The 27,004-nt window shown below is 49.3% G+C and overlaps 1 protein-coding gene, 1 long non-coding RNA gene and 1 other non-coding gene across 3 annotated transcripts; 1 reads left to right on the top strand and 2 right to left on the bottom strand.

Moving 5' to 3' along the window:
* Window positions 1-7,517: 7,517 nt before the first annotated feature.
* Window positions 7,518-15,933, bottom strand: LOC125715740 (uncharacterized). Its single transcript, XR_007384163.1, has 3 exons — window positions 15,375-15,933; window positions 12,706-12,874; window positions 7,518-7,722 (listed from the first exon to the last, which is right to left on the bottom strand). It is a non-coding gene; the product is annotated as an uncharacterized LOC125715740 (long non-coding RNA).
* A 3,934-nt stretch (window positions 15,934-19,867) lies between these two features.
* prph2a (peripherin 2a (retinal degeneration, slow)) lies at window positions 19,868-24,478 on the bottom strand. Its single transcript, XM_048987397.1, has 3 exons — window positions 23,790-24,478; window positions 21,986-22,232; window positions 19,868-20,338 (listed from the first exon to the last, which is right to left on the bottom strand). Exons 1-3 carry the CDS (start codon window positions 24,368-24,370, stop codon window positions 20,129-20,131), a joined length of 1,038 nt encoding a protein of 345 aa, XP_048843354.1. The 5' UTR covers window positions 24,371-24,478; the 3' UTR covers window positions 19,868-20,128.
* Window positions 24,479-25,839: 1,361 nt separating this feature from the next.
* On the top strand, window positions 25,840-25,932 carry trnai-uau (transfer RNA isoleucine (anticodon UAU)). The gene is given in 2 exon segments: window positions 25,840-25,877; window positions 25,897-25,932. It is a non-coding gene; the product is annotated as a tRNA-Ile (tRNA).
* Window positions 25,933-27,004: the final 1,072 nt, after the last annotated feature.

Raw genomic sequence — 27,004 nt, 5'->3', positions numbered from 1 at the left:
GTCTCCCGGCTGTGGGCCCAACGCTGGAAGCCAGCAGACACAGTGTGCTTTTTTCAGCACTTGGTTTGGAGCCAAACTATACTGTATATTTCTGTCCGTAGCTCATCCTGCAGAGGCGGCGTGAAGGTCAGGGTGGGGCCCGGCCTGTACACCATGGCGGCATCCAGCACTGCCTGTATCCAAAAAGGCTCACAGTTGATACAATATAACATTTTGCTGGAGCAACTCCAGAAGGCAAGACTCCTTCCAGGACTTTTATCTGTGAGTCTGTGTCTGACCTCCGTGCGCAGTGCTGGCCCAGTGTATGTGTATCTGTGAGTCTGTATCTGACCTCCGTGCGCAGTGCTGGCCCAGTGTGTGTGTATCTGTGAGTCTGTGTCTGACCTCCGTGTGCAGTGCTGGCCCAGTGTGTGTATCTGTGAGTCTGTGTCTGACCTCCGTGCGCAGTGCTGGCTCAGTGTGTGTGTATCTGTGAGTCTGTGTCTGACCTCCGTGTGCAGTGCTGGCCCAGTGTGTGTATCTGTGAGTCTGTGTCTGACCTCCGTGCGCAGTGCTGGCCCAGTGTGTGTGTATCTGTGAGTCTGTGTCTGACCTCCGTGCGCAGTGCTGGCCCAGTGTGTGTGTATTTGTGAGTCTGTGTCTGACCTCCGTGCGCAGTGCTGGCCCAGTGTGTATCTGTGAGTCTGTGTCTGACCTCTGTGCGCAGTGCTGGCCCAGTGTGTGTGTATCTGTGAGTCTGTGTCTGACCTCCATGCGCAGTGCTGGCCCAGTGTGTGTATATTTGTGAGTCTGTGTGTGTGTGTATCTGTGTGTGTGTGTGTGTGTGTGTGCGAGCAGGAATACCTATCCTTATGGGGACACAATCCCTCCTGTCCCCATAAGGGAAAACTCTATTTTATAAAAATTTGTGACTTCTATGCAAAAACTGAAAATGCAAAAACTCTTGTATTTTGCTTGGTTACTTATGGTTATGGTTAGGGCAGGGTGGGGGTTAAGGTTGTCATAGTTAACGTTAGCATTTTTCCCACAGAAGTGAATGAGCGGGCCCCATAAGGATAGATATACCCGACGTGTGTATGTATCTGTGTGTATCTGTCTGTGTGTTTCTGTGTTTGTGTGTATATCTGTGTGTTTCTGTGTGTGTGTATATCTGTGTCTGTGTGCTATTATAAAGTTAAATAAACAGATGATGTTAGGATTTTCCCCAACAGGCCATGGCTTCATCTGTTGTTCTCTAACTACTTCATCTTCTTAAACAAACGAGGAGTGTCATGGACTCGCCAGGCTGTAAGTTTCCGCGTGTTTGTGGTCAGGAGTGAGACTGAGGTTTTATGAAGGTTCACACCTAGGTGGGTTTGGTCTTGGCTGCACACTGTGGTGATATATAGCAGCCAGAGAGGAGAGAACAGATAGGAGAGCAGAGAGAGACAAAGTCCCGGGTGGGGGGGCTTGTGGCTGTACAGCAGCAAACCCAGCTATGGGGAGGGGGGGGTGTCAGTATAAACACTGCCCCCCCGGCAAACAGCGAGGAATCCATCACCATCCCAGTCTCTTGTTGTCACTGATCCCGCGACCGTCCACACCTGTCTGTAAGGCAGTGCTTCTCAGTTACCCTGTTAATTACACCTTGGTCTCACCTTCTCCTTCCATCTCCTCCTAAGCAGGCTGCCACCGCTGGCTTGTACCAGGAGCAGGTACATCAGTCTATCTGCCGTGACGTTTCTCCCCCTCATTTCACCGATATGCTGCCCCAGAGCTCCAGCCTGAAGCCACACGGTGGATGTTTCTCAGTACAAGAACACAAAGATTTACTTGTGGTCTTGGCAACTGTTACGTGCTGCAAGTGATCTGGGATTGAATCGGCAGGTCATCCAGTTTCTGCCTCCAATCTCCACCCGCCAGCTGCCTCTTCAGCCCCGGCTTCCGGATTCCGGCCACGCCTCTTCCGTCCTCTGCGCTGGTCCCGCCTTCCGGATTCCGGCCACACCTCTTCCGTCCTCTGCGCTGGTCCCGCCTTTCGGATTCCGGCCACGCCTCTTCCGTCCTCTGCGCTGGTCCCGCCTTCCGGATTCCGGCCACGCCTCTTCCGTCCTCTGCGCTGGTCCCGCCTTCCGGATTCCGGCCACACCTCTTCCGTCCTCTGCGCTGGTCCCGCCTTCTGGATTCCGGCCACGCCTCTTCCGTCCTCTGCGCTGGTCCCGCCTTCCGGATTCCGGCCACGCCTCTTCCGTCCTCTGCGCTGGTCCCGCCTTCCGGATTCCGGCCACGCCTCTTCCGTCCTCTGCGCTGGTCCCGGCTTCTGGTTTCTCGAAGAGTAGAGGCCACTGTTCATCATCCCAGGAGCTTTTTTCTCATCGCTCATGTTGGATTATCGTTCGTTTGGTTAGGGAGGCAGGGTTTAGTTTTGTTGTTTTGTTTCCACTTTTGTTACACTTAGAATTAGATTAGTTTTGGAACGTGTTCGTTAGCTGTTTTGTTTGTTGTTTTCGCCTGCGTCACTCCCGAAGTCCTGTTGCACCGGCTGTGTTGTGAAGTGTCCGTGTGGTGTGAATTAAATATTTTAAAAATACAAAAAAGACCCCTTTGTTACTTGTGTTCCCTATTTGCGTTCCCTGTTTGCCTTGTGCTCCCCTTACCCCTTCCCACTCCTTTCTGTCGGGCTCCAACCCTGGACTGGAGCTCATAGCAGCAACCGTAACCCAAAGCACACTAATAGTGTGATAAACACCCAGTGTCCTGGTTATAGTGAGGAATTCTGGGTAACACTGTGCTGCCCTGACACTGATGCGTCTGTGTGAGCTGGAATGCACCAGCACCATGTCTGGGTTTTGCCAAAATCTGCTCGTTTGGTGCCCTAAGCTGCCTTCTGAGTCTGTGTCCCGTGTTGGGCGCACATGACTGACACATCAGGGCCTGCTGGCAGAAGGTGAGATTTTCCAGGTCTGAAATGGCAGAGGCGCCTTCCAGACGACCTCTCAGGGGGGTCCACTCTCAGTTCGCATTTACGCTTTTATTTTGTCATGTGCCGTAGCTTTCACTGCTTAAATCACTTTTAGAATAACTTTGAGTTTGGACGTTGTATATTACAAATATATATTACAGTTTCCTGTGTGTGTGTGTGCTGTGTATGTGTCTGTGCACGCATGCCGTGTATGTCTGTTTGCGTGTATGTATCTGTGCACGCATGCCGTGTATGTCTGTTTGCGTGTATGTATCTGTGACTGCAATCAAAAAATGCCAGAAGTCCTGTATTATGTTTGGTTACTTATGGTTAAGTCCAGGGCTAGGTGGGGGTGTCATTGTTGGGATTAGGGTTTTGCCATAGAAATTAATGGAGAGTCCCCACAATACAGTCCCCACAAGAACATGAATACAAACATATGTATGTCTGTGTGTGTCTTTGTGTGTCTGTGTTTATATGTCTGTGTGTCTTTGCGTGTCTTTGTGTGTGTGTGCGTGTGTGTCTTTGTTTTGTGTCTGTGTGTGTGCCTGTGTGTGTTTCTGTGTGTGTCTGTCTTTGTGTCTGTGTGTGTCTGTGTGTGTGTCTTTCTGTGTCTGTGTGTATGTGTGTGTTTCTGTGTGTGTCTTTGTGTGTGTGTGTGTCTGTGTGTGTGTCTTTCTGTGTCTGTGTGTGTGTAAGGCTGGAGCGTATTTGCACACTCTATTGTCCTGCTATCCCGGACTGAAAGCAGTTTTTAGCCGTGGGTTTGATCCAAAGTGCTCTAAGCCCAAGAATATTCAGGAATCTCGTAACCTTTACACAGCAAACATCGAAGGAGCATTAGGACTCTTCACAAATTCTTCTCTTGAAAGAAAAATAGTTAGAATTGTAGTTTGTGTAGGTGTATGCATTTGTATGCCAGAACAGAGCTTTTGTGAGGTTTGAATAGTTTAATTTAAATTAAAATAATGAGCAAATATAGTCTCAGGAGAGGTATTAGAATATCTCTGTGAAATAACTTCACAGTTTAACAGTTACTAGGCTCTTAGTTACTCCGTTTAGCTGGGTTTGGGTGGCAATGACAGGAGTCTAGGTTTAGCTGGGTTTGGGTGGCAATGACAGGAGTCTAGGTTTAGCTGGGTTTAGGTGGCAGTGACAGGAGTCTAGGTTTAGCCGGGTTTAGGTGGCAGTGACAGGAGTCTAGGTTTAGCTGGGTTTAGGTGGCAGTGACAGGAGTCTAGGTTTACCTGGGTTTGGGTGGCAGTGTCAGGAGTCTAGGTTTAGCTGGGTTTAGGTAGCAGTGACAGGAGTCTAGGTTTAGCTGGGTTTGGTTGGCAGTGACAGGAGTCTAGGTTTAGCTGGGTTTGGGTGGCAATGACAGGAGTCTAGGTTTAGCTGGGTTTAGGTAGCAGTGACAGGAGTCTAGGTTTAGCTGGGTTTGGTTGGCAGTGACAGGAGTCTAGGTTTAGCTGGGTTTGGGTGGCAGTGTCAGGAGTCTAAGTTTAGCTGGGTTTAAGTGGCAGTGTCAGGAGTCTAGGTTTAGCTGGGTTTGGGTGGCAGTGTCAGGAGTCTAGGTTTAGCTGGGTTTAGGTGGCAGTGTCAGGAGTCTAGGTTTAACTATCTCAGTAAATCATAGAGTTTTGATAGAATCATGGATTTGTTGCTTAAGGAAGCATTGCTCAGTGCCTGATTGTGCCGGTTTACTCGGGATCTTTGTTTACTTGGCTGTTTTCTTCTGTCTCAGATTGTTCACTCTCTTTCACACGCACATCCTCTCCCTCGTTCCATGTCTCCATCTTCTTCTCTTTTTTCTCATTCACGCTCGCCTCTCGTTTTCTCCCCATAACCAGTCGCAGCCTTTTGGCTTCACTTGCCGATTTTGCCCCCCTCAGTCAGGTCACCAAGGTGAGTGTCAAGGGTTCAAAGGTCACCAAGGTGAGCACCAATCAGAGGTCACCAAGGCTAATAAGCTGGGCGCCAAAGGTTCAAAGGTCGTTAAGGTCGAGTGCCAATGGTTCGTAGGTCATGAAGGTGAGTGTCAAGGGATTAGAGGTCACCAACGTGAGTGACAGCAGAAAAAAACACGCGATTTTCATGCCACTGAGGACGACAGCAGTGGTTACAGAGGCCTAATGCAGCACGATCATCTGGATCATCCTGGATCATCTGATCCAGGTACTGAATTCCCAAACACGTCAGGGTGTGATGGAATAGTCACAGATCTTTCTTACAAGTGAAAGCATTCATGTAAATACAACAAGGGCAAAATCACAGCAAAAAAAAACAGGACTGTCATTAAGCCGAAGATGCTCAAACCAACTCAGCTCCTTTGCGGCGATAAGGGCTTATGAGGACGTCGCATCTGACACCGGCGATTACGTCACATAAATGAGACTTAACGGCTATTCAGTACAGTTCTAAAAGAGTCTTGTGTCTTGAAAAACACACTTGTTCTACTGACATCATTTAGATAAGAATCCCTACTTTGTTGCTTTTGCATAATTTAAACATCTGTGAGCAGCGAGTAAATATTTTCGTAGTTTGTAAAACAAGCATTTGTGCACCGCAGCCTCTGGACGGCACGCCGCACGTCCTGCAGCCACGACTCACCCTGACTTCAGCGTCTCACACCCCCTGACAATCTTATGGGTGACACACAGACCCTCGGAAGTAAATTCTTCAGCTGTTGATTCTGCTCAGAGTGGCTTCTCCTGGATTCCAGTCTTGTCTGTCTTCTGCTTTCTGACTGTGATGTTGACATAGTTTTCATATGTCCTGGACCGGACCCCTGAACTCAGCTTGCGTTTTCACCCTGAATCTTGGATGATGTTCTGACGCTCGTCACTCCTCCTAGTGCATCATTAAACCTCTTTGCTCTGTACTTGGATCTCAGAATGTTCTTAGTGCAACAAAGGACAAATACCTTTGCAGTTTCACGCCAGAAGATATTAAGGATAAACTACCTGGAACCAGGGCTGCAGCTGGGTGACGTCCCATTGGATCATGGATCTGCAAAGGACCCCGCCCACTGATTCCTGCCTTTTTGCCTCTCTGTGGTGAGGGGATACAGAAATATCTAACAAGAAACTGACCGAATTTTCTGAACTTTCTGAAAACTCTACACAGTCTGCAAAACCAACACACAGTTTGACCAAACAGTTCATCCCTCCACCAAAATGCAGTACAGTCACCAAAACACTTACCCCATGTTTCAAAATAGACTCTTACCAACAAAGCCTTAGCATTTTCTGTCTTTCTGGAAGGACACGATGCCACACGCAGAAGAATAGACAGCGTTATATAAAATATAAACTGGTTCATCATTAATGGATCATCTTTATAGTGAATCTGGATCTAAATGCAGAATAATCTTTTAAAAAAAAATACTTACTGTCAATACTAGAGAGAAACAAAAAGCAAACTCCTGCATTTGGTCCATGACTGTAACAATACTACAGCAGCAACCTTCTAATGTATCTGCTCCTCTGGATTCGGCCACCAGTTCTCATCGATGTCACATATGATATCCTCTCTAAGCAAAATATGGTGAGCATCATCTCTCGGCACGCCTGATCCATCCTTGACATTGCTCTGCTAAAATATCTTGACATTCAGCATTCATAGCATCCAGTAGTGACGTGATTATATGGATGATGGTCATAAACCTTCTACATCCGTGCAGAAAAGCATACATGCATTAAGGCATCCATGCAGATAGGCATGCAGAAAGGCATTCATGCAGAAAGGCATCCATGCAGAAAGGCATGCAAAAAGGCATCCATGCAGAAAGGCATGCAGAAAGGTATTCATGCAGAAAGGCATCCATGCAGAAAGGCATGCAAAAAGGCATCCATGCAGAAAGGCATGCAGAAAGGTATCCATGCAGAAAGGCATGCAGAAAGGCATGCAAAAAGGCATTCGTGCAGAAAGGCGTTCATGCAGAAAGGCATCCATGCAGAAAGGCATGCAGAAAGGCATTCATGCAGAAAGGCATCCATGCAGAATACTTTTCTCTTTATGGTGCACCTGCATGTTTCAGTGCAAATAAGACCATTTTTGTATGGATGGTAACAAAGCTGCAAACTAAAAAATTTAATAAACTTTTGCTAAAATCGGAATAATCTGCCATATTTCAAGTTTACATATAGTTTCATTTGTCAAAATGCAGCATGTTTCCATCTACAAGTGATCTAAATTGTTAGGTATTGAACTGAAAGTTAACTGTTTTGAACAGAGCATGTAAATGTCTAATACATTTGCTATAGCTGTACAGCGTTTTGTGGATATTGAACAATGACTGAGAGAAGTACTCATGAATTTTGGAGGAAGTGATGACTGGATGCATTTCGTATCAAAGCAAAAGGATACACAGTTTAGTTCACACAGTCTACTGATATGCTGCATGTGTTAAGTGGTATTGGGCTAAGTCTGGAAATAACTGTAAAAAATGCAGATAACATGGGTGACCTCAGACCTAAGGATCGGGGTTCGCGTTTCAGCTACATGTATGTAGTTTGTGTGCCCCCCCCCCCCCCCGTGGCGTCATGGAGTTTCCTCCGGGTTCTCCGGTTTCCCCCCACCGTCCAAAAACATGCTGAGGCTAATTGGACTAGCTAAATTGCCCACAGGAGTGACTATGTATGTGAATGGTGTGTGTGCGACTGGTGTGTGAGTGACAAGTGTGTGTGTGTGTTTGTCCTGCGATGGGTCGGCGCCCATCCTTTGTCGATCGCTGGCTTGCAGCTGTAGCCTTCAGAGTCGGCTCCGGACCCCCTGCCACCCTGAATGGGACAAGCGGTCACAGAAAACAGATGGAGGTAAACAGTCCCTTCAGAAGAATGTCAGCTACCAAAGAGCAGGTCGCTCATGTTTGTACCTGCTGAGAACAGTGTGTGTGTGTGTGTGTGTCTGTGAGTGTGGGTGTGTGTGTGTCTGTGAGTGTGTGTGTGTATGTGTCTGTGTGTGGAGTGACATGGCTGATTTCTGATTGCCTGGGGAGATCTACTATGTCAGCCTGGAAGACAGGAAACTGAATCCTATTTATTGATGGTGTTTAATGTCTTAATTAATGTCACAGCCTGGCTAAGATAAGCAGCTGGAAGATGAATGGATGGATGGATTAATATCTCGGGGAAGGTTGCTGTATTGTGTCAAGCTCTCCTGGGATAATTAAAGTCAGTGACTGGAACTGAAATGGATCAGACTCTCTGGCAAGGTCACTCTCAGGGGTGGAGTGACGCCTCGGGGTCTCTGTGCGAGTTCATCCACAACAGAGACCAAACATCGCCACTGACACTGCCCAGTAACACACAATACCCATCTGCCCCATCACAGACCAGTAACACAGAGTATCCATCCGCACTGACACTGCCCAGTAACACACAATACCCATCTGCCCCATCACAGACCAGTAACACAGAGTATCCATCCGCACTGACACTGCCCAGTAACACACAATACCCATCTGCCCCATCACAGACCAGTAACACAGAGTATCCATCCGCACCGACACTGCCCAGTAACACACAGCACCCATCTGCACTGGGTTTTGTCAGTAACAGAATGTCCTGTAGATGCTTCCCCCTGTGTGCCACACCGAGCCCTTTGAGACTCTCCCAGCGTGTCACCTGGCAGCCAGAGCTGGACGCTGGCCTCTCTGATTCTCCGAGCTGCGTTTCACTCCCTGCGTTTCACTCCCTGCTGGCCGCCGTCTCTCTGATTTGCCTGGACCTGGTGGCACTGTGAGGAACACAGAGGCCGTTCTCTGAGTGCTCAGCCTGGGAGGCACAGGGCAGGGGTGGGCGGCCCCCCGGAGATCAACATCTGCAGCTTCTGCCTTTGTAAAAAGCTTTGGGGATGAAGATGTGTTTCACAGAGGGGCAAAAAAAATTAAAAATAAAATGAGCGTTGCTCATTTAGCGCTGGGAGAACATGAATTATTCAGCAGTTGAGCTAATTAGACTCTTCCACCTCAAGGAATGCCGTTTGGAAAGAGTCGGTCCTGTGAATGGGCGAAGCGAGAATCTATTAAGCATGACGCCCGGATTAAAGGGCCACAAAGCCGTTAAATAATGAGATAATATAATGTAATAGAGCACAGGCGACACTGTGATGCCGCGTCTTAGGGGCGACTGAGACACACACTGCGCTCTGGCAGTTTTCAGCCTTTTATCAGCCTTGAGAAAATGGGTTCCACCCCCCCCATCCCCTTTAGGCGTAAACAGGAAAAATGAGCTTCTTAAGAGCATCTGAAAGTGCTACACAGCCCTGAAGGTCTGCTCCTTTCAGCTCAGCGGGATGGCAGTACACAGCCTTCCTCATGCTCTCCCCAGGCACGGTCAGGTGTGGCCTTTCATGGGCGTGGCCTGACCTGATTGGGTGTAACATGTGTGGGTGTGACCAAGATAGGCGTGGCCTTACCTGATTGGGTGTAACATGTGTGGGTGTGACCAAGATAGGCGTGGCCTTACCTGATTGGGTGTAACATGTGTGGGTATGGCCAAGATAGGCGTGGCCTGCTTATCTGCACCTCCCAAATCTCATCCTACTCGCATGCGACCCGTGTCATTCTGCATGTCGGTCCCGACATCTAAAGGCACGTTCAGTGACTCTAACTCTGACCTATTATCATAAAAATAAATATAACAGATTAAAAAATGCAAGACATTCCCCAGTATTCTGCTGTCGGAAAATTCCTTAGTGATTCAAATGAGAGGCATGACTTTAAAATAATAATAATTGCTCAATTTAATACTCTGTTGAATTGGAATGGTATCCCAGTACGGGGGGGGGGGGGGGGGGGGGGGGTGTAGGGGGGCCTGAAGGGCTTTAAAGGGGGCGGTGTTGATCACAACGTGCAGCAAGGCCTCAGCGCGAGGCAGAAGAGCTGAGAGATGTGGGCGGAGTCTCCAGGCAGAGAGTCCCAGGCAGAGAGTCCCTGGCAGAGAGTCCCAGGCAGAGAGTCCCAGGCAGAGAGTCCCAGGCAGAGAGTCCCTGGCAGGCGCTGTGTTTACATGCCAGGACACATTTTCAGATGGATTTCACAGTCCAGCCAAAACTGCAGGAAACACGGAGTGTCAGCAATAGCAGAAATACCTAACGCCTCGTGTTTTTCTTTGCTTGTTTGTCTTCAATGACAACTATCAAACCTCTATACTGACATGGCGAATACCAGCCCCTAGTTGGCGTCGGAGAGTTTGCGGCCTTTTCCCCAGGTTGGATTTTGGCATCGCAGGTGCGGTGCCGCTGCTTCACCATCCTTGCGGGGGCGCTGAAGTGCGAGCCGGCCAGCTCGCCTGGACAGTGACGTCACGCGAATCACGCACTCCAGAAATGTATATATAAATTAATTAATAAATAAATACAGTCATGGCTGGAATGTGGAGGGTGCTTATCGGCCAGTGCTTCTGAGCGACCATCTGCTCACTGCCGCTACGACTCTGTGTCCGGCACTTTCCGTGGCTGCAGACAGCCTAAAAATAATGCTGCCGTCGTGATGGATGTGTATGTTTAAGTGGGGGGGGGGTTTATTGTTCCGAGGGGCTCGGTCTTCCCTCCCCGGAGAGGGGCTGCATTCGCGTGTGTGTATGTGTGGCAGAGGGGGTTTGTAGGTAAAGTTAGGCACGAACACCCCCCCATTCCTCTTATAGTGCCACCAAAAATGAGTCAGTTCCTCTATCAGCAGTTTGCGGCTGAGTGCCAGATCAGGAGGGGCTGTCCGCTGCGCGTATATCTGCCGTCCCTCCGGTGTGAGCGCGCTCACTGCAACCTTTCTGCTCACTGCAACCTTTCTGCTCACTGCAACCTTTCTGCTCACTGCAACCTTTCTTGCTTTCATTCCAAATCCTGACCCCTTTCCTGTGAGCTGGCGAGTGCTGAATTTATTTGAAATTTTTAAATGCGGCCCGTTTTTTATGATTCGGCAACTGTTATTCAGTGTGATTCCATTATATTATTATTCACTCACGGTGAGCATCAAACGCAGGCAGCTACTCGTGATCCCCCCGCCTGAGATCCCCCCGCCTGAGATCCCCCCGCCCGCGATCCCCCTGCCCACGATCCCCCCGCCTGAGATCCCCCTGCCCCCGATCCCCCCGCCTGAGATCCCCCCTGCCCGCGATCCCCCCGCCTGAGATCCCCCCGCCCGCGATCCCCCCGCCTGAGATCCCCCCGCCCGCGATCCCCCTGCCCACGATCCCCCCGCCTGAGATCCCCCCGCCCACGATCTCCTCACCCTCGATCCCCCCGCCTGAGATCCCCCTGCCCCCGATCCCCCCGCCTGAGATCCCCCCTGCCCGCGATCCCCCCGCCTGAGATCCCCCCGCCCGCGATCCCCCTGCCCACGATCCCCCCGCCTGAGATCCCCCCGCCCACGATCTCCTCACCCTCGATCCCCCCGCCTGAGATCCCCCTGCCCCCGATCCCCCCGCCTGAGATCCCCCCTGCCCACGATCCCCCCGCCTGAGATCCCCCTGCCCACGATCCCCCCGCCTGAGATCCCCCTGCCCACGATCCCCCCGCCTGAGATCCCCCCGCCTGAGATCCCCCTGCCCACGATCCCCCCGCCTGAGATCCCCCCGCCCGCGATCCCCCCGCCTGAGATCCCCCCGCCCGCGATCCCCCCGCCTGAGATCCCCCCGCCTGAGATCCCCCCGCCCGCGATCCCCCCGCCTGAGATCCCCCCGCCTGAGATCCCCCTGCCCACGATCCCCCCGCCTGAGATCCCCCCGCCTGAGATCCCCCCGCCTGAGATCCCCCTGCCCACGATCCCCCCGCCTGAGATCCCCCCGCCTGAGATCCCCCCGCCTGAGATCCCCCCGCAGCTTTACACAACGTCTGGAATCTGCAGACAGACTCCCGAAGACCTGGGGTCGAGTTCAGCTTGGCACAGACAGTTTATGTCTGGGGGATTCATACACGTGTGTGTGTGTGTGTGTGTCTAAGGGTGTGTGTCTGTGTGTGCGGCAGTGGATGTGTCTGCGTGTGTCTCGCAGTGTCTGTGTCTGAGTGTCTCTGGGTTTCTGTGGGCCGCTGTGTCTGTATTCCTGTGCTGTGTATCACTGTCCCCGTCTGCATGTCTGTCCCTCTGCAGTGCCTGTGTATCTGTGTCTGTATTCCAGTGCTGCGTATCACTGTCCCCATCTGCATGTCTGTCCCTCTGCAGTGCCTGTTTATCTGTGTCTGTATTCCTGTGCTGTGTATCACTGTCCCCATCTGCATGTCTGTTCCTCTGCAGTGCCTGTGTATCTGTGTCTGTATTCCAGTGCTGTGTATCACTGTCCCCGTCTGCATGTCTGTCCCTCCGCAGTGCCTGTGTATCTGTGTCTGTATTCCTGTGCTGTGTATCACTGTCCCCGTCTGCATGTCTGTCCCTCTGCAGTGCCTGTGTATCTGTGTCTGTATTCCAGTGCTGCGTATCACTGTCCCCATCTGCATGTCTGTCCCTCTGCAGTGCCTGTGTATCTGTGTCTGTATTCCAGTGCTGCGTATCACTGTCCCCGTCTGCATGTCTGTCCCTCTGCAGTGCCTGTGTATCTGTGTCTGTATTCCAGTGCTGCGTATCACTGTCCCCGTCTGCATGTCTGTCCCTCTGCAGTGCCTGTGTATCTGTGTCTGTATTCCAGTGCTGCGTATCACTGTCCCCGTCTGCATGTCTGTCCCTCTGCAGTGCCTGTGTATCTGTGTCTGTGTTCCAGTGCTGTGTATCACTGTCCCCATCTGCATGTCTGCTCCTCTGCAGTGCCTGTGTATCTGTGTCTTCTCACCTGCGTGTCTGTGTACCTGAGGCCTCCTTGAGCGCCATCTTCTGAGGGGAGGGCAGCCGATGTGGGGGCGCTGGCAGTGAAGCCAGTGTCACGTTGGCTTTGAGCAGCAGAGGAGGGATGCAGCCCCAGACAGGATCGGTTCCTCATCAGCCTCGCCGGTCCCCGTGACCTGTGAGATTCCGGAAGGTTCAAGTGGAAAATTTAAAATCCTGCTCACCTCCACAGAGGATAGAGGGTGAAGCTGCAGTTATTTAACCTGCAGTTAGTAAACAAACATTTTTAAATCCAGAATAACTTTAATAGCATACGGTATAGGAGTACACATCTATACAGTATATGTTCTAAATTTAGCCTGAAAAAAGTGTCCAATTTACAGAACATTTCTGGGTCAGGCTTGCATTACGGCAAAGAGCAAGAGCCCCTTTCCTCCACAGAGGCGTGATCCGGCCTCACACGCTCGCCGTGAAGACGCGCGGCCCTGGGGGCGTGTCCAGTCCACCCTCCGCAAAAACCACCTACGGCCCAGACTGTACTGTCCATCCTGGACAGACTGAGATCACAGCCCTGAAACTCCAGGATGGCATGGGAATATCATAAGGCCGTGTTTGTGTCCTTTGGGTACGAGCTGGCTCCATGTGTAGACCCCCCCCCCCCCCCCCCACGACGGGACGGCAGTGTTGGGGAAGGCTGCCTGTCTAACTCTGATCCCTCCCGTCTGCCAGCAGCAGGAGCAGAGGACGTGTTTGGGGCCCTTTTTAAATGGCATATAGCTCTCGCCGTTTAGCTGTTAAATGCCGGTGCTTGCGAGCGGAACACAGAGAATGCAGACGGCCGTGAATCTCACATTACAGGAGCTTCGCCTGGTTCCCCTGACAAGCCAAGGCGATTCTGGCTCGCGCCGAGCTTTTGACAAATGAGCCCCGTCTCCGGATTTCACCTTCCTGTTTAAACTGAATGGTACCAGGTCCGCCACCCCCCCCAACCCCCAGAAGTACCACTCTAGCAGTTATAACCCCCACGCTTGACAAATGATGCATTGCTCATCCTGGCAGACAAGCGGTCTCCTTGGAATAGAGGCACAGAACCGATTGCCCAGAAGACCTTGCTGTCACTGTGACCCCCGACCTCGGGATGTTGCACTTAAAGGCACTGTGGGGGGAAACCGGGGGCTCGTACCACCAGGGCCGCCGCTCACACCGACTCTGTCCACTTAACTCTCTGCTGTCCACTTCTCTCCTTTAACTTGAGGAGAGCCCTGTTTCTGACCAGCTGGTGGCGCCCTCTCTCCCCCCAGCACCTCCTTCCACACAGGAGACCTCAGACACGGTCAAGAATGGCCCAGTCAGACGTATTTATTTATGTTTTCCTCCAAGGCGAGGCGGGCTGCTCTGCTTCTGAGGCAACATCCAGTCACAGTAACTCATTCGGACCTTAAAAATGACAAAAGGGCCCGTGTGCACTGAGACCCCTCTGTCTGATCGCATCAGACCAGCAAGAAACGAGAAAGTAAATCTGCTTCGCGGCCTGAGTATCACAACATGGTTTTTTTGCCCGTTCCTTTTTATCTGATGCGTGAAAACAGCTCAGCTCCCATTTCAGGAGAGAGTGAGCGGAGTATGTATTTATATAAAGCATGAGGAGCGTTACTGGGCCACGTTTTGCAGGGTGAGACCGGCAGAGACAGTTTTGGACTCATGCATCACCATGGCTAGGTCCCAGGGGGTTACCATGGCGACATGAGAGGTAAAAAGCAGGCTCTTAAAAAGATCCCGGGACCCCCTTGTTTCGCCCCCACCCCTTATACCCATTCTTCACCAAGCCCAGCCCCCTCAGCTGCCTCCAGGTCAAAGAACTGTTTAATCTGCAGGGAATGTGTACCAAGTGGGTATGTGTTCTCAGACGCTGGAGACCCAAACAGCCATGAATCAGGCAGAGGGATGCGTGGGAGTGTAAGGGGGCATAAAGGGGCACCGGTGCCCACTTGTTGCCTTCACCACAGACACACCGGGGTGCCTGATGCTCCACCTGTAAACTTGCATGAACAGTGACCCAGCAGAATCATCTGCACGTGTGCAAAGCAGGGCTGCCGATTCAAAACAAGTCTGCACACACATTTACATGCACGTAACACTTTTATTACCTTGTAAATAGTCTGTAGGGTTTGCAAACTGCCCCCAACGCTTTTAATGCAGCTAATTTTAGGATTATAATGGAATATTATCGATTTGCCATAAGAATCACAGCAGGCCTGTTGACAGCCGTGGCAAAGACATGCGCGAGGAGGAGGATAGAGACTCGTGGCCACGCGCTAGTGAAAACACCTTCATTTTGGGTTTGGGCTGCATGTTTCCTCCCCTCCCTTCAACAGGGCACCTTTTTAGGGAAGTGAGTGGAGCCAGTACACTGGAAGAAAACCTTCATATGCACCTAAGTCAGACGGTGTAATGTTTGATAGCTGTGAACTCACCATTCTTAGCTCAGCTTCTAAGTCAGTAACCCCAGCTCTGACACCACTGTGTCAAACTTAACTGTGACGTCAGCCAGTAGCCGAATTTGGACCCACCAAGTCAACTTTCAATCCAGAAACCACAACACAGCAGACTGAAATATTCACGAAGATCCAGCGCATTCTGATTTGTGGCTGATGTTAGCCTAGGATGTAAACTAACCTCCAAAACACTTCTGGGCTCCTCAAACGGCGAGTTTCAAACACAGGAAATTTCAGCTACACTCCTCAAAGATGCAGAAAACTAAAAATAACTAACTTACTAATCTCAGAAGCGGCGAACTCAAGTAGGAACTTCTTTCACTCGTTTGAAGAGAAGCTTGTGACGCCTGCAGAAGCTGGGGGGACAGCGCCACCTGCTGGTATTTACCCCTGACTGCAGAGAAGGACGTTAAGTTCCGGAGCGGACAGCAGCGATTGGGCTCATATCCATGCAGGATACGCTGCTCTGTTCCGGAGGACCGCCGCTGCCAAGGGGACAGCTGCGTAGCCTTACATTATTCTGATACAGCTTCAGATTCTAACCAATTTGTCCAAACGAGAGAAAGAAAAAATATTTTTAAACGGTGTAAACGTCCAGTAGACACTGTGATTAGTGATTACATTTTAACGTGAAAAAACTATAAAAATTTTAAAGTGATCAGACGTAATAGTATTAATTTAGGCAGTCAGACTTTTGTAGTCTTGTTTGCTTTCGGTATTTTATACATTGAAGTTTAATCTTCACGCCTGCACACGAGAAGCAGCACTTCATTTTCTGGGCTCTCGTTTTCTTCTTGCTTGGTAGTGCCCTCTAGTGTTAATCATCAGTATGACCCCGACAGTTCTTTTGACTTGCAGTGTGTTGAGGATTGATTAAAGGCTCTGTAATTTAAACGATACCAAATGCCACAGTATACAGAGCTTGATAATCGCAAGTATGTGGATCCTGCTTCAGTACTCAGTAATGAAACATTTGGTGTATTTACTGCTGGTTTCAGTTGCTCAGTATTCAGTACTTGGTAGTTGGAGTCTCAACGTAAGCAGGCTTAATATGAGCATTTGATGGTTAGTTATATCCAGCGCAGCCCCTACAGTCGGCATTGTGTATTTGCTTAGAGACGTCCAACATGGCTGCACTGTCAGCATGCATGTATTTACTATTCAGTCCTCAGATGTGGTGCCATCCCAGCAAGCCAGCTAATTGGCTGAGGGTAACACAGTTCACAGGCCAATTCCTTGATCCTGGCCCACAGGAAGCCCAGAAGTTCTGGAATAAAAGCGCACGGCCTTGGTCCTGCCAGTGGGAGGCGCTAGTCGACGTGCCAGGCTCCTCGGGTGTCTCATTTCCGTGCTGGCGAATTCTGTAATGTTGCTGTTCCAGAAAAGGTCATACCGCATTCGCTACCCCGGAGCACGGAGTACATGTGGCAGAGTAGGCATGGAGCGTTTTCAGGGGATTTGGGTCAAGACGGGACAACGGCCTGCTGCTTTGCGAAGCTAGATTTGGCATCGAGGCAGATTTGAGGAACTTACTGATGGGGTGGGGTGTAAGTGGGGGCCAGGGGGCTGGAATATTACTGCACACTGACACCAACCCAATAGATGCTGGGAGCACAGTCAAGAGGGCTCCTTCCTGTACTGGAATTTTGGGAATGGGGCAAAGTGCCGCTACATCCCAAGCGGAAATGACCCCAAAGCTGCAGGATGGATTTCTGTGTCCGTCTTACTCTGTCTCCCAGCAGTCAGCCAACAGGGCTGCAATCCTTCAGATCTGTAGCGGAGTGTTAGGTATTTCAAGTTCAGAACCTACAAATCCAGAGCAAGATTTTGTTTCTACCAACCAGCTGACTGCTCTCTGACTGTCACTCTTTTTGCTCAATTGGTTGATAGAAAATCATGGTCCGGATTTGTAGCTTCTGGATCCGAAATGCCCAACGCTGCAGTAGCAGAACGTGTCCTTTGCACTCACGGCGACTCCTACCATCCAAGAGAGTCTGAGAGAGGACAAGGGGGCTAACCGGTTAATCGCCAAAGCTGCTTACTGTTCTTATGACATTAACGAAAGCTTAAGTCCAAGCGGGACGCCTGTGGGCCACGCAGAATGCCGAGAAAAGTGTCCTCATGGGTCAGTTATGTCACTGGAGCTCACTGCTTAGCACTTCCTGTTTCTGCTTGGTGGCCACTGCGTATGAAATGCTGCCTAAGCGACAGAGAGCCCTAACCCTAACCCTAACCCTAACCCCTAACCCTAACCCTAACCCTAACCCTCTGCTATCTCCCAATCCAAGCACAGCTCCTACTTTTAAAAATTGTGTTCCGCTTCCTGCCAAAAAATCCACAAACGCTAAAACACTCTAAACAAACATGAAATCCTCCCCGACCTGATGACTGGCTGAGTCTGCAGCCAGTGTTTGATTCCTGTGTGTGCAGCTTGTATCCTCCGCTTCTGTTTGCCTGGGTTTCCTCTCTGTAATCCAGATTTACAAGCGGATGAGAGAAACACAGCAGGCAGAGTGACATGCACAGCATGTGGTCCCTTCATTGGGTCAACCTATTAAGTTCTGGCTGGAACCACCTTTGCCTCCAGAGCTGCTTCCAGGCTAAATGAGCTGCAGGTTCAGAGAAGCTTTCCTGCACATTACGGTCACACTGAACACAGTGTATGACACCAATGCATGACACCAAACTCAGAATCGCTTAGATATTGTACCTTAGCTGTTGTGATGCTCAGTTAAACAGCACCTGAAGCTCCTGATCTTGTCTGCATGCTGCAGATGTCGAGCTGCTGCTGCGCGATTCTCCATGTTTGGAAGAAGAGGCTGTTTGCGTTGACAAGTAGATGTAGCTGTCAAACTGACCACCAAGTTCAGTTGTTGCTGGACGTGGCTGGAGTCTCAGAGAAGAGATTTCCAGCAAGCATCACATTCTGATGCTTTTCAAACCCAACAGGACTCTAAGACCTAAAAATGCGAGACAATGTGCTGTGATCCGTCCAAGACAATGAGAAATGCAGAAATCTATACATCAATAACATATAAACAGTAACTCCACTGGGTAGAACAAAATGTGATATTTACGGCGAAAGGACACCTTTTTGACGACAATCTTTTGATGACAATGATGTGCACAGAGAAGACCATCTTTACCCTTCCCAGTGCCAGAACCATCTTTGGACTCCAGACGACACTCATGTGATTTAATTGGGTTCAGTGACGTCAAGGCGTTGGATGACCCACAGACGTTTATATTCCGGGGAAGTGATGAGGGCTCTTAGATGATTGCTAGAACGTTTTCAAAGTTGAACAGCAAGTCTTCTGACTTAGTGTTAACAGATATAATATGACCTAGATGACGGATAACCTTCTCAGACATGCTCAGTGCTCCAACCATAATCTGAAGATATGGTCGGCTGGATTGATGACTTTGAATTGCTCAAAGCGTGTGAGGAAATGTCCTGTGCTGGACATCCCTGCCTCATGATCATTGCTCTCCAGATGACCGCCAGGCTGCTGTGCTGGCAAATGGTCATGGAAGATGAATAGATGTTGATGTTTTCTGAGGTCCTCTCATAGTCATCAGACATACCACCAGACTGGCTAAAAGACCCCCATGAAGACAGGATTCCATCAAACCTTTATTGATACTGACAACACCTATATCAGACACAATCAGAAGCGATTTATTCATGTCAGATTTTTACAAAAACCAAGTTACAAATGAATGCTAATCTTTACATAGAAGTAGCCTTTTCAGTACATGTGGCCCGCTTTGGGTTTGTCTATCAGACTGACTTGATAAGAGGAAGCATACAGGAGGATTTGGGACCCTTTGTAAAAATGCTCTGACCTGCCTGAGACACACACAGCTAGAGGCCAAGGAGGAGAAACAACCAGAGAATTTACCTGCCAATCTCAGTTTCCCCCTCAGCCCTCAATTTCCGCAGAAAGGTCTGTCAGTAGCTCCCCACCACCCGTCCCACCGTAAAACTCATCAAAAACCAAAAGGCAGGAGAGCTGCAGCAAGGGGGTCCCAGAGGCCCCCTCTGGAGGCTGTAGGACGGCCCCCTCTGGAGGCTGTAGGGCGGCCCCCTCTGGAGGCTGTAGGGCGGCCCCCTCTGGAGGCTGTAGGACGGCCCCCTCTGGAGGCTGTAGGGTCCCAGAGGCGCCCTCCTTATCATGAGTCAAACTGCATACTCTGAGGTATTGGCATAGGTGTGGGTCAGGGCAATCAATCAGTCGAGCAGAATCAAGGACCAGGATACACCAGTGGAAATCGGTGAGAACCAGAAACTAAGACTGAGGTCAACACAAGAGGGTCACCGCTCAGTGTTACAGCCACAGCAAGAGGTCAGCTCACAGCCTTACAGTCTGACCTCATCCCTCTCTCTGTTTTCATGCAGAATGATCTGCTTTGATGCCTTCGCACAAGTCCAGGTTTCATCAGTAGTCTGTGTTGTAATGTCTCCGTCTTCTGACTATCGGACTTTCTGACTATTACGTTAAATGTCCACTGAGTAAAACATTCCTCCAATTAAATTCTACAAATCTGCAGAGCAAAACAAAAAGATTATTCAAAAATAGATGAGACTAATTTTATTTTGTACTCCTCAGGGGTTTAGATTAGTGGTACTATATTACAAAACAAAACAGGAGGCAAAGCCGCGTGGGTGTTTGTGTGGTGAGAGGGATGATCGTTACACCCAAATAGATTTTCTTTTAGTTTTTTTATGCTTTTTTGTATTACGATGCATATTTCATTATATACATACAAACAATTATGTACAAATTTAGCATCGGATCTTATTGTATTACCCACGTCACTTTCCTTCACTTTCAGTGGTCAGTGTGGGTGTGTGCTTGTGTCCGTCTCGGTGGATTTTCCTCTCATTCTCTCCCATGGGAGGAAGTGACCTCAGTCCAGGTGGGCGTGGCTCACTCAGCTCACTGTGACAACAGGTTCCTCCTCCACGCCCTCCTGCACCTTGTTGCCCTTGCCCAACGCCTTGATTTTCTCCATTAGGTCAGAGAAGGTCTCATTTAGGGTCTTCTCTAGCAGCCAGCCCTCACTCACACTTTCTGGTTCCTCGGGATTCACGAGTGTTGCCAGAGATGTGTTCAGGTACTGCAGTCCTGCCGTTACTGCCACCTAGAGGCCGGAGGAGTGAAACACATTTAATTAGCCAAAAAGATAAAGACGACAAACTCATGTCTTTCGTTTTCCCGAGTAGACTAACAAGTTAGAGGTTATTTCTGCCTGACAACCTAAAGTTACTATTTAATAACTTATCCACAATCAAGGAAGCAGAACATCAAACACTAATATCTCGCTCCCACCCCTGTGTCTCTTTTGCGTAACCATTGCTATTTTAGGGTCACGATCCCCCTGGTTACCTCCAGCCTGAGGTAATCCCACAGATTTAGTTTAGCAGGGCGGCTCAGGTAGCCCCCTAAATTAATAGATCAGTGGTCAGCTGCTGCATTTGACCCTGAAGATATTTATACAACATTCACGACAAGAGAAACACTAAATGCCTCAGGAAGCCGCTGTACATGGAGACGCCGTAATGCTGTAAAGGAGATACAAAATGGCGGACAGCTTGCGACACAACACATATTTAAGTACCTCCGTTTGTCAGCGTGGGAGGGGCCCGCAAGGGGGAGCAACCTGCAGCCATTTATACTCGGGGCTCCAGGCCTGTCAGGTGTTTATTTCAAGGCCTAGGACTGTTAGCCACTGGTCTTTAGCGACTCTGCTACATGCACATTCCCCCCATGGTGACATACGATAGAACTAGTGGGATTCTAACAAAGGATAAGAAGACAGAGAGGAGCGGAGAGTGCAGCCCGAGCAAGTCTGCTTTATACATTCAGCAGACACTTTTATCCAGAGTGACATGTATATTTAAGGAAGCAGGGTCACCAGGCTGGGGGTCAAGGGCCTCTTCCAGGGGCCCACCAGTGACATCACTCTGCATGCGTGACGTCTGACCTGCATCCGAATCCGCTGAGCCACACACTGTCTGTCAGACACATGCGCTTATTTAAACCAGCTGCTGGTTTCATTTCTGTTCCCCACTGGGCTAAACTAAGTTAAACAGTGATAATCCCACACAGCATTTCCACCAACCAATGTGTCTGAAGCTTAGCTGCTTCTCAGAACTAATGAAAATACCCATCAAATGGATACAAAGCGAATGTGATGTGACTACGTGAAAGAGCGATGGTGAGAGAAAGGCTGTTTCTCAATGGCAAGAGCACCGAGGTCGTACTTGTGCTCTTGGCAAAAGTGGTCCTGCGAACTTGCCTCCCAAGAAGAAACGTGGGGTGCAATGAATCATGGGATTGGTCTTGTTTGCCAAGGATGCAATCAATGTATCCTTGATATTCGGAAGGGCAAGAACAACATCCGGGGATTTTTACCGTCCTCTATACTTCTGTTCTATTGCAATTGGTCTTCAGCAATGGAAGATGACATGAAACAGGTACATGAGAACACAAGTACGGTCAAGTATGCATACTGAGAAACGCCCAAAGTGTAGCTGGCTATGTGCCATATGGGACTGGATCAGAAATGGTAGTATAGTGGTTAAGAAGCTAAACCCCAAAACAAAAGGTGGTGGGTTTAAAGCCCAGCATATGTACTTTCTGAGGTTCTCAGCTTTCAAGAGTGACTTTGTGCCTTGACAAGAAAGGGAAAACTCTGAAGCTGGGTTACAAATTTGCTCTTAAGCTAATGCTCTTAAGCACTTAATGACTGGCAGAGCAGCCAGACCTGTGGATGAGAGCGGATCACCTCCAGGATGTCGAGCAGCAGCACCAGTGCGCCGATGCTGCTCATCATGCCGCCGTAGTAGGAGAGCAGCGCCTCCCTGCAGCCGCGCATCCAGATGTTGAGCTCCTCACTGCGGTGCTCGTAGCTGTAGTGGGCGGAGTTGTTGGTCAGCTGCTGCTGGATGCAGGGTCGCGGGGAGCCGGGGTTGCAGCAGCTAAATGGGACGCTGTCCATCAGGTATTGCCCCTCCACGTTACTGCTGATGCGGCTGGGGGGAGAGAGGCTCATGTCATCCACAGAACATGGACAATAAGCAGCTGGAGTGGCACTGCACACTGACCAGCACTGCACACTGACCAGCACTACACACTGACTGGCACGTCATGGTACTGACAATATGCAGCACTGACGGCACTACACACTGACCAGCACTGCAAACTGACCTGCACTACACACTGACTGGCACGTCATGCTACTGACAATATGCAGCACCGACGGCACTATACACTGACCAGCACTGTACACTGACCAGCACTGCACACTGACCAGCACTACACACTGACTGGAACGTCATGGTACTGACAATATGCAGCACCGACGGCACTACACACTGACCAGCACTGCAAACTGACCAGCACTGCACACTGACCAGCACTACACACTGACTGGCACGTCATGGTACTGACAATATGCAGCACCGACGGCACTACACACTGACCAGCACTACACACTGACCAGCACTACACACTGACTGGGACATCATGGTACTGACAATATGCAGCACTGACGGCACTACACACTGACCAGCACTGCACACTGACCAGCACTACACACTGACCAGCACTACACACTGATTGACATGTCATGGTACTGACGGCACTACACACTGACTAGCAATACACACTGACTGGGATGTCACGGCACTACACCTTGACTAGCATGTCATGGTACTGATCACATGCAGCATCGAGAGCACTACACACTGACTGGCAAGTCACGCCACTACACACTGACTGGCATGTCACGACACTGACGGCGCTACACACTGACTAGCACGTCATGATACTGACAATATGCATCACCGACAGCACTACACACTGATCGGCATGGCACAGCACTACACACTGATCGGCATGGCACAGCACTACACACTGATCGGCATGGCACAGCACTACACACTGACTAGAACAATAAAGCACTGTGGGGGGGGGGGGGTTTGAATGGTTGTCCCTGTAATAATGATTCCTCTACTGTCGACAGAATGTAGTGCAGGTGTTGTCTGCCTTACTATAGCACTGATCCTTAGCAGCTACCTAACCCACGCAGTAGGCCTGCCAAACCCGAGCACTGATCCTTAGCAGCTACCTAACCCACGCAGTAGGCCTGCCAAACCAGAGCACTGGTCCTTAGAGGCACACTAACCCACGCAGAAGGCCTGCCAAACCAGAGCACTGATCCTTAGAGGCACACTAACCCACGCAGAAGGCCTGCCGTACCAGAGCACTGGTCCTTAGAGGCACACTAACCCACGTATCAGGCCTACCATACCCGAGCACTGGTCCATAGAGGCACACTAACCCACGCAGTAGACCTGCCAAACCAGAGCACTGGTCCTTTGAAAGTGTAACGCTGTGGGCCAGATCCTCAAGGTGTATTCCCAGTAGCTCACTCGAGACACTGTAGGAACCAGTACGATATGCTTCTATTGTTCTTAAGCTACGTCAGTAATAAAAACTTCAAAAAAATTAAGAATGATCGTCATTCAATGGCACTTTCAAAAACATGCTCACAAGGCCCAAGAAAAGGGCACTCAGTGACCACTCACTCTTTAACCTCCTTGGAGCTAAAGTCCAAGTATCGGTTGCTGATCCACTGGATTTCGAACCAGTCCTTGTAATTGTTGTTTCCACAGCAGTGGAACTCAATCTGTGTCAGATCCAACGTCCTCTTCATGAAGCAGTGGCCCGGAATGTCCGTGTCCTTGTAAAACTTCAAGCTGTTCTTCAGGCCTTCAGCCAGTGTGAACTGGAGGGACAATCTCATAGTGAAACACAGAAAGGCTGTGAAGAAGAGAAGCACATCAAAGAAGATGCAACCAATCAGAAAGGGCTTCAGCAGGGGCTGCCACCTGGGGAACTTGGTAGTGTCCAGCGAGTCGTAGCTGATTTTCCCACCGAAGGCGTTGATGCAACATCCTACCAGCCCCACCAGGATCAGCAGGTTAGGAACGAAGTGGCTTTCCTTGTTGTCCATCATGTCACTCCGCTTGCGAAGCTCGGTCTTGAAAAAGAGGCCCATACTAAAGACCAGGACTCCCACCACGACGGCAAACCAGTACATTAACCAAAGTCCTTGAGCGAGCTTCACACGCTTCTTCAGGTTGAACTTCACCTTCATTAGTGCCATCCTGATTCAGTGGGTCTTTGCTACAACACAACTGTACAGTATGTCTTTGGGAGTAGACTTGCAGATTTTCACTTCATCAGTGGTGTCTCCGTGATTACAGTCAGAGTTCACTCAGTTTCAAGAAACAGTGTGCAGGCGAAGTGTGCCTGCAAAAGTTCGATCCATACCAAAGAAAAACACTCCTTATTCCACAGAGTCTTCTTCAGGTAAGTAAGTGGCTGAGCACTGATGATCCAAGGTTTCATCCATATAAATCTCTGTTTATCAAATGATCGGCAGGAAAAGGACGGAATGGCCGGACTCACCGTCTAACTCTGTCCATTCTTTTTCCATCCTAAGGAGAAGGATTGCAAATGATCCAAATGATTACAGTGAAAATCCCCATACGTCACCCTACACCTCCTACCTGGTCTGATCCCATTTGTGGAAATCCTCGACAACTCATAAGCTCCGGTTTTATCTCCAGTTTTGGAGTGTAATTGGTTTAGTTTCTGGTTCGGTTCTTCACATAGCTGGTTTGTTGTGTTGTGAATGAGACCTCCTATTAACTAAGGCTGTGTTTGATTCAGCCAATTCGATTCAGCCATAAGTGCATTCTCCAGAAAAGCTCAGACCCTCTAAAAGCACACTGTAACGTTTTCCTTTACAGTAAATTTATAACATTTCCTGTTTCATTTAACTATTAAAGACTATTAAAAATTACTCTCATCTGAAGAATTCATGATAATGTTTTGACAGTTGTGACATCAACACTGCATGGTATCCCGTAGTGGCCAAAAAGCACAGGAAAAAAAAGCAAAGCGCACTTTCTGCTCACGTATCACCAGAAAACAGACCTGCTAAGTGGACTTAGTGAGTGGTTTGAGTTTGAGTCCACTTGAATTGGCAGAATTGAGCCAAGTATGAACACATCCTAAGACAGGCAAGGAGGGCTCTTACAAAAGGAGGGTAACACAAAAGTGTAATTAGGCCTTTGAAGCTTGAAGTAACACTGACTGCACCTCAAAAGAACTGCAAAAATAATGCAGCTAACAGTTTGGAGTAGTTACTGCAAAAACATAGAGTTTTCCTCATTGTTTATCCTGGTTCTGTGAAGCCTCAAGCCTCGGCACCGAGCGTCCTGTCATCGGAACCTCCAACATTATCCAACTGCTGCTTAGTTACTCTTGAACAGTCGTACGAAATCGCCATTGAGAGCAGCCAAAACTGCATCGAAATGCAGGATATTGCCAACAGCTAGCAGCCGCAACGGGCTTCAGAAAACAAAAGATCTCTTCCCTCTTCTTAGAAACGTGATTAGTAATTATCCGCCAGTACCCTAAAAAATATATGTATGCAACATGTATACAACATGGATTTATGCTGCACAATACAGACCTACCTGACATACTCATACTGGAGCCTTTGCTCTAGAAAAGATATTCGGAAACTGATGAAATATTTAATTTCATACCAAAATGAATCAGTTCGCTCCAGTGGCGCAATCGGTTAGCGCGCGGTACTTATACAGCAGTACGAGCAGAGCCATGCCGAGGTTGTGAGTTCGAGCCTCACCTGGAGCACTACCTTTACATCACTGGATGTTGCACTTTGCCAGCTGATCTCATTAATTGCATTATTGGGTTGTTGCTTTGTTTGGTAGTCTGACACTGCGCTTTACACGTGTTGGCTCAGAGGGTTGAGACGCTGTTCCCGTGATCAACAAATTACCAGTTCAAATAACCACATGGTCACCATTATGCCCTTGAGCTGGCCCTAACCCCCCCAGTTGTCTAACCTAGCTTTCACAAAAATGTATGTTACTTTAGATAAATGCATCAGTGATGGACTGAAGCCACATCTCACTAAGCTTTCCTGTGGTATACATTTTCTTTGAAGTTCATAAAAGCAGGCAATGAGTGTTGTGGAAGACATGCTTTTATTTACCAACCTTTAATGACTATCAAGGGGCAGCATGGTGGTGCAGTGGTTAGCAGTGTTGCCTCACACCGCAGGGACCCGGGTTCGAGTCTCCGCCTGGGTCACATGTGTGTGTGGAGTTTGCATGTTCTCTCTATGTCGTCGTGCTCCAGGTGCTCCGGTTTCCCCCACATGCTGAAGCTAATTGGACTTGCTAAATCGCCCATAGGTGTGCATGTGAGCGTGAATGGTGTGTGAGTGTGCCCTGCGATGGGCTGGCCCCCCCTCCTGGGTTGTTCCCTGCCTCATGCCCATTGCTATGACCTTCTACTTCTAGGGTTCGGAGTTGGTTCCAAACAGTACACAGTAATACTAGTAAGCCGTTGTATCTAAAGATCCTGATGTCATCATTCCCTTCTCTTGCCCTTTGTCTTTGCCAATAAAAACTCGATGTTGTCTTGTTAAAAAAACACTGTGATTAAATTTCTGGAAGGTTGCATTCATTGTATCATTCAGAGACAGATTCCGTGTCAGACGACGACAAGTTTGTTAGCCAATCACACCAGTGCAATTTAGCAGCTTAACGTAAAAGGCACCCACAATAATGCGCAAATTGGCAGTGAGATCTCTGGGCAAGGACAGGCACATTCATAACAGACATTGTACAGGAAGCTGCAAAACCACAGCCCATATGGAATCGGGGCGCTAATTCGTCTGAAGCAAAATACTTATTTG

This window comes from Brienomyrus brachyistius, chromosome 20, assembly GCF_023856365.1.
Source record: "Brienomyrus brachyistius isolate T26 chromosome 20, BBRACH_0.4, whole genome shotgun sequence".
In the NCBI taxonomy this organism is placed as follows: Eukaryota; Metazoa; Chordata; class Actinopteri; order Osteoglossiformes; family Mormyridae; genus Brienomyrus; species Brienomyrus brachyistius.
This window is presented reverse-complemented; position numbering and strand designations above follow the sequence as displayed.

What these genes read in the sequence shown, in the direction of transcription:
- prph2a (XM_048987397.1), bottom strand. Translation starts at nt 24,370, where the DNA reads ATGGCACTAATGAAGGTGAAGTTCAACCTGAAGAAGCGTGTGAAGCTC. An exon ending in AGCTCCAAGGAGGTTAAAGA is followed by an intron (nt 22,233 to 23,789) that starts GTGAGTGGTCAC and finishes CTCTCCCCCCAG; the next exon opens with CCGCATCAGCAGTAACGTGG. An exon ending in TGCTGCTCGACATCCTGGAG is followed by an intron (nt 20,339 to 21,985) that starts GTGATCCGCTCT and finishes TCCGGCCTCTAG; the next exon opens with GTGGCAGTAACGGCAGGACT.